Below are 7601 nucleotides of genomic sequence, written 5' to 3' on the forward strand. Positions count from 1 at the left end.
AAGGTAAGGTAAGGTAAGGTAAAGGACCCTTGTATAGATAAGTCCAGTCAAAGGCGATTATGGGGTACAGCATTCATCTTGCTTTTCAGGCCGAGGGAGCCGGCGTTTGTCCACATACAGCTTTCCGGATCATGTGGCCAGCATGACTAAACTGCTTCTGGTGCACAGAGGACCGTGATGAGTGCCAGAGCGCACGGAAACATCGTTTACCTTCCCGCCACAGCGGTACCTATTTATTTACTTGTACTGGCATGCTTTCAAGCTGCTAGGTTGGCAGAAGCTGGGATACAGCAACGGGAGCTCAGCCCGTCACGTGGATTCGAACCGCCAACCTTCCGATCGGCAAGCCCAAGAGTCTCAGTGGTTTAGATCACAGCAATACCCAGGTCCCATGGGGCACAGAACTCCCCTACTTGCTCAAATTTACTCTCCGTTTTGGCAAGCTTAATTTCACCCCTGGTTATTTTCATTTAAAAACGTTATCTGCTCTCACTGAATATTTTTATTTTGCCTACTTGAAAGCATTTATGATATAAAAGCAAATAAAAACAGGAGCCAAACTTATGGGCCAGAGAAAGCGTAGCAAGGGCTGCTGGGGGAGGGGAAGAAAACGAAAATATATGCAACTTGGCTAGCCATCTGCTAAGACCTGCTGCCACCATCAGTAGATGGGGGAAAAGTCCGATGTGCCGGACAGAGAAGTTACCGTTCCCCAAGTTACCATTTCCCAGGACTGCCAACTGTTTTAATTTTAGTTTTGGTTTTGCTTGACTTAAGAAGAAAAGTTTTGGGGAAATTCAAACGCTGGCTCATTGCTCTTTCAGCCTAACCAATAACTTCTTGTGACACCAGGTAGATGTGCTTAGTATGTTCAGAATTCATTTATTCCCTCCCTCCCTCCCTCCAATTAATGTGTGAAGCCTGCATTGCGCTGGACCCGTCTTTATCTAAACTCAGTGCCCTCTCTTCCAGAAACCTCGGGTGAGTCAGTCCGGCCTTAAGGCTTCGAAAAGGCCCAGCAGTTTATTATATGGAGTTTCCTCCTTTCTGATGAAACGATATGCTTTTTTGCAGCAGCTCCGGGTGCTCCCTTCCCCCCTCCCTCATGATGCAATGCCCGCAGCAATTTACAGGGCTGGGAACTCGGGAGGCGCTAGGACCCAGGGGACGTCGCCGTGTGAGTTCTGGCTGCGGCTGGATTGCTCGGCTCGAGTTACGGAGCTCTCCGACGTGCCGAGCTCGCCGTCGCACCGACCGGCCTCCTTCTCCTCTGCCCGAGGAATTGCAACAGAAACCGCCCTTATCAGCTCCGCAGCGGTCAGTCGATGGCGCGACCCTGCGCGGACCAGGCGCCCAGACACGAGCTGACGTCATGCAGGGGCAATAATGACAACCGGGGGGGGGGAACCCTGTTATTTTTGGCGATCCAAAAGTGTTGGAAGGGTGGCGAACACTTAACGTGTGAACCCGAGTCCGACACGGGTCCCGACCCGCTTTTACATCATTCCTCTTGCGCTTTGCAAGGAAAAGCCGCCGCGAAGAAAATGCGCATAATACCAATTACTTTTTTGGGGGGTGGCGGTTTCCTGATCTTTGCAGCAACAAAACACGCACACATCCCTCTACAGGCCGCTTTGTGGAAGATTCACTTATTCGGCTGCTAATGTAACCTGACTGCTAATGCAACTGTTGCTTTCGTGGCCATAATTATTACATATATGGTTAAGGTCTTTGGGAGAGCACACTGTAAATAGGAAAGGGATCCTTTAAGGTTGGGAAGCGCATATTATAATTAAAGTTGGCAGCCAGATGCCAAACAGTTTCTACGTGCGCATCATGTGGATATTCCCTTGAAATCCAAGAGACTTCTCTGGGCAAGGATCGTAGTTAGGATCGGGGTGTGAGAGAGTGAGACCAGTGTCCTTTGAACCACAGATCTATTGTGTGTCCGAGGAAAACAAAATGCAAAAGGAGCCACAGCTTCATGAGAGAGAAAGAGCTGGCCGTGCATAACACTGGGATTGAGAACAAAGCACGTAGCTCAATCCATAGAGCTCAGAGACTCTTAATCTCAAGGTCTCGGGTTCGAGTCTCACGTTGGGGGAGGGGGATTCCAACATTGTAGGGGGTTGAACTGGATGACCCTTGTGATCCCTTGCAGTTCTTTGATTTTATGAAAACAACCTCGCCACTGAGTCTGTAAGGCTGCGGTCCACTCCTAACCCCACACTTGCCTGGGTGTAAGCCGCACTTGAATAATATAGGACGGGCTTTTCAGTAGACTTGCGTTGCGCCGATCCTTTCCTCGTCCATCCTAGTGCGCGTTGTAAGAAGGACAGGCCCAGCTGGTTTGCAGCGGAGCCTGCGCTTGCTACGTGATATGGGCGCCCAGAGAGGGATCCATCGCTTGCCTTCCCCACTCTTAGAATCCCACGCACGTTGAAGGGCGTTTACTCAGAAGCAACCCCCCCCCTCCCCAGTTTGGAAGCTGCCTTATACTGAGACACACTATTGCTCCATCAAGCTTAGTGCTGCCTACACTGACTGGCAGAAGCTCTTCTGCAGCCGTAAGCCTTTCCCATCCCCAGCGGCGGGAGTTATTTACATGGCTTTCTCTTTCTGTCGCACACAATTGGGGGCATGATTTCCAGGTAAACGCGTTCGTGGGACCTTCTACTTGCACACAGCGCTGCTGGGCCTGGCATACACCTCGGTTTACTTGGGAGCGACGTCCCGTTGAACTCTGCAGGCTTTGCACCCGGGTGCAATTGCCAAACGCACAATATTGCAATCGGACATCGAGGGGTGCGAAGTTAAGGGTGGATGTGGACTCGTAGTTAAGCGCCTCTTTCCCCCCGACTTCCAACACCAGCCTATTGTTCTGCAGCCTGCTCTCCCCCCCCCCTCGCCGCAGCCACAAGCCTCCCCCCGCCCCCCCCATCCCCGTGCAGCCGCAGAACAAGAACAGCGCGGAGGAGGTGGAGGGGGGGCGTGTCCCAGGTTGCTGTAACCGGGCAGGAGAGAACGTTGCGAACGTGCGCTCCCTCGCCATTGGATCGGCCCAGCTCCCGCTCCCGGCCAATGAGCTGCGGCGGAGCAGGAGAGCCGAAGCGGCGAACGCGGCGGAGGGAATAGGGCGGAGCTTCCGAGCGCGCACACCCCCCTGACCCGACTATTTAAAGCCGGAGCGGCGGGGGGTGGAACCGCAGTGCCAACGAAAGGGCAGAGGAGGGAGGTTGGGTCCTGGTGGGGTCGCTCGGGCAGCTGCGCGCCTCTTACGGGTCCTACAGCTCTGCGCTGCTGCTGCTGCTTTCACTAGCTTCCTCGACGTGCGCCCTGAAGCCGGTAAGTAGGTGGGTTTCCCATTGGACGCCGGTTTTGCAAGGGTGCCGCGGTCGATTCTGCTGCCCTTTATCTTTTGGAGCTGGTCTTAAGACGTAGGCGCCCGATCCACTCCGATCCTCACCTGCGCCCTCCTCTCCCCCCACCCCCCTTGCTGCAGAGCCGTCGATCCAAGTAGCGGAAACTCGTCTTCCGACCCCCGGTGTGGAAAAGTGGCCGTGGAAAGAAGGGCAGCGATGCCAGTCTCGTGGGACAGCTTCTCCTCCCCGCTGCCTCCCATCCCGGAGCAGAGGGAGAACCCGCCCGCCTTCGCCTGGGAGAAGGAGAGCGCCTACCAAGGGGCCGCCGGCCGCAGCGCCCGGCTGGAGAGTTCCGACTGCGAGTCCCTGGATAGCAGCTTGAGCTCCGAAGCGGGTAAGCGGGGTTTCTTCATCTCACCGGGGGTGTCTGTCTTAACGTCTGCAAAACGGGCTCCTAGGCCTTCATATGCGGGTCTGGGATGGGAGAATTGGGGCCGGGGAGCTGCTTGTAATGGGTACCACGTCTAAGCAGATTGGGGGAAGGTGACTAGGGATGCTAATGTAAGGGGAGCTTTGGAGACCTGTATGCATAGACGGGGTGGGGTGGAGGTGGAGTTCTATCATGTTTACTTAATTCCGTTTAAAAACTCTTCTCCCCCCCCCCCAAAAAAAATCCCCACCCCTTTAAAGCAGAAAAGGAGCTCTTCAGTGATTCCCATTTTACTTAAGTGCATGCAGAATTGGCCTACTGACTGCTTTAATGAAGCCTTGGAGGAGGATATGGGGGGGAGATAGTGAGCATTATGGGCAACTACAGGCCATACTAGGAACTTAAAAGTGCAATGCATGTTTAATTGGCAAACCAGAAAGCAGCTACTGCCTTTGTTGCCTGCCTTCTCTAGCAGAGGGGTTGCTGAGAAGCGGCTGCCTTAAGCTTATAATGTGATCTTTTCGTTGCCCAGAATGGCTTCTACCAATTAAAAACAACCAAATGCACAAAGCTGTTTTGATTTCTTGGCGGGGTGGCAATAAAGGTAACACAGCAGCGTTAGCAGCAGAGTAGTCACGGGGCTGTTGTCTCTCCTTCATTTGCAGATGCCCAGGAATATCTCGATGAAGTGTCCTTGCCAGACTTTGACTTGTTAAATGATCCGGAGGATGAGCTCCTGTGTGCCAATCTCATGAAGCTAATCCAAGTCAGTCTGAATAAAGCAAAGATCAACTCCAACCGCTCCTCCAGGCTCCTCATGCCAAGCCAGCTGATCGCCCAAGTTGGCAAGGAGCTCCTCCACTTGGCCTATAGGGAGCCCTGTGGCTTGAGGGGGGCCCTCATCGACTTGTGCGTGGAACAAGGGAAGGGTTGCCACAGTGTGGGGCAGATTGCTGTGGACCCCGGCCTGGTGCCTACCTTCCAGCTGACACTCGTTCTAAGACTGGATTCCCGCCTCTGGCCTAAAATCCAGGGACTCTTTAGCTCCGGCTCTGCTTTTTCTCCAGGCTTCAGCCAATCGCTGAAGCTCAGCACTGGCTTCAGGGTCATTAAAAAGAAACTGTATAGCTCTGAGCAGTTGCTCATAGAAGAGTGCTGAGAAGCGTCTCCTGGTTGGAATCAAAACTGAGCATTTACTCTCCTAAAGATAATGGCCAGCACCTGTCCAAAGCGGGGAGGCGTGTTTAAAGGGCTGTGGAACACAAGCCGTTTCCAAGACGCGGCTGTCCTCTCGAGCCACCGTAGGTTAGATTTAGATGGAAGTTTGACTTAACAAGTGATACTAGGCAGGTAGTCCAAAGAGGAGGAGGAGGAGGAGGAAGGCAAGGCTTGAAAATAAAAACAACAACAACAGCACTCTGCTTTTTTGTAACTGACAAAAAAAGCCCCCTGGAAACAATGTGCTAGCTTTAAAAAAATCCTTGTCTGACACGTGGGACAACTTTAGCAGTATTTTTTTTCCCTGGCAGCTGATGACATAACAGCAGCAGGGCTGCCACTAAGGATAGATGAAGGTTGCCTGCTTTTTTGTGATAAACTTTTCTTTTTTTTAGAAATCGGGGAAAACTTAGATAGTAATCAATGGATATCTGGTGAGTGGTGAGGTGCATGGACAATTGTTTATATGTGTTTTAAGGTCTAAAGGGACCCAAGAATGTGTTGCATTGCTTTGAACAGAAGGGCATGAAGAAGCTCCACTTCTGACACACTAGGGCAGCTAAATATAAGGACTTCTGAATGAATGGGGGTGTTAAATCCACCATGCATCATTTACGCAGCTCTGTTCATGTTTATTTTTTTCCTGAATGAGACCAGCGTGGGAGGCACAGGGCACATGAGGTGGAGTGTGCTCTGTCATGGTTAGGTGTCCTGGTGATGTATGTTTGAGGAAGGTGTGAGGTGATGCTGGGCTGGGGTTGGGTGGGGGGGGCAGGAACCCTCGCAGTCTGTCTGTAGTGCTTCCATTGGTTACAGTTCACATGGAATACACTTGATGTTCAAGTTTTTGAAGACTCCTATGCAACTGTTGGTTTTTTTACTTTTCTAATAAAAACATTTCTAATAATCTGCTTCTCTCCTTCCTTTTCCTTGCCAGTGTTTTAATGGGGGCTGCAAAAAGGTGACGGGAGTTGGATGATTGACTTCTGAAATGGGAGGATTGATTTGTGAAATGGGCTTTGGGACACTGGAGGTTTCCTGGAATCAGATTTTCAAATATGGTTGAGTAAGGGGGAAACAATGCACTCTGTTGTTCCCACTGTGCCTCTCTCCACCCAAATCCCCATTTTCAAACATCTTCTGGACATACCTCCTTCCTTCAGATTGTACTGTCATCGGAACCTGGATGTTGGGAGCAAGCTGGAGAGAAAAAGGCCCAGCACAGAGGGTTTGCTTTAATGTAAGATTGGAATGGGCACCTTGGTCAGCAGTTCTGTAGTTTCCTCTTCAAATTTGCTAAGCCTAGGGTGCCAGTTGACCTGTAGCCGAAAATGCCTGTTCAGGACCAGGTTGGCAAATGGGGGTTTAAGCCAACTAGCATATAGGCCTCAAAAGGATATGGGCATGGCTACCAGTACAATGGAGATCATTCTGTTCAAGGGCAGAAGGCCTATCTGAATTACTTTACTTGCCTCCCCATAGCACTGACACCCAAAGCCACCACAGAAGGGGCCTTGCATCAGATGCTCTACTGGGGCCTGTTCCATTGTTAGCCGTTCTCCTTGCAGGGACTGGTGGTTATAACTCTTTAAGTATCTTTGGTATCAGTCCTTGGTTCTAGAACACAGTTCTGATGTGCTTGGGGACACTCGCTCTGCTGAAAGTAAAGGGATTGGCTTTTAATTGCCAGTGTCTTGAGTATTCGCCGCAGGAAGGCCTTTTGCTCCCTGAACGTTCTGCAAGTATTGGAATTCCTTCAGTGGTGAATGTGCATGAGAATTCTTCCCTAATGGTTGAAATCAGTGGTACGATAAGAGGTTGCTCTGAGAAGGTTACTTGGGAAAACAAATCAAAAACCTCAACAAAAGTAACTAGTGTGTAAGTCAGCTGTAGGTTTTTAGTTTAAGTGGCAAGTTAAAGGCTAATACTGAGTAAAAGGTAAAAAACTAAATTATTGAGTCATTGAGTGTCACATAAGCTGCTGTAATGCAGAGCTCTTCTTGTCAGGTTCATGAGTTGTACTTTTGGCAGATAACACCTAGTACATGCAGAATTTGGGGAAGGGTACTAAAATCAGGCCTGGAGCCCCTGCAGCGTAAGAGTAAAAAGGGAAAAAGCTGAGAGCGTAATCCAGCTGAAGGACCATCAATTTCCGGGGAAATGTTAAGCATAGACAAACATAAGATCCCTGCCAGATGAGGCTAAAAGCCCACAATGTCCAGTATCCTGTTCTCAAGAGTGGCCAGTCGGGGGAAAAAAGTCAACAGCAGAACATGAGCACAATAGCGCTCTTCCTACTTGTGATTCCCACCAACTGGTATTTTAAGACTTCGCTGAGTAATCCTTTACTTCTTGTCTTAAGTAGAATCTGGGACTGGAGGGGGGGGACCACAAAAGACAATTATACCAAAATGGAATGGTAAAGAGACATCCGCAGCATCCATGAAAACGGATACAGCCCACCAGTTAGGGACTGTGCTGCCAATAATGGCCCCATGCTACCCAAACGTGGAAGGAGACCATGAACTCCTGCAAATGAGGATATGCCCGGGGCATCATGACACCGTGCGGATTGTGGCAGCCCGGCAGCC

At 50.7% G+C, this 7601-nt stretch overlaps 1 protein-coding gene across 1 annotated transcript; it reads left to right on the forward strand.

Moving 5' to 3' along the window:
• The first annotated feature begins 3502 nt into the window (after positions 1-3502).
• Positions 3503-5918, forward strand: DDIT4 (DNA damage inducible transcript 4). Its single transcript, XM_033149112.1, has 2 exons — positions 3503-3756; positions 4458-5918. The coding sequence occupies exons 1-2, from the start codon at positions 3579-3581 to the stop codon at positions 4949-4951; spliced, it is 672 nt and encodes a 223-aa protein (XP_033005003.1). The 5' UTR covers positions 3503-3578; the 3' UTR covers positions 4952-5918.
• The last annotated feature ends 1683 nt before the right edge of the window (positions 5919-7601 follow it).

The sequence above is a fragment of the Lacerta agilis genome, chromosome 5 (assembly GCF_009819535.1).
Source record: "Lacerta agilis isolate rLacAgi1 chromosome 5, rLacAgi1.pri, whole genome shotgun sequence".
Lineage (NCBI taxonomy): Eukaryota > Metazoa > Chordata > Lepidosauria > Squamata > Lacertidae > Lacerta > Lacerta agilis.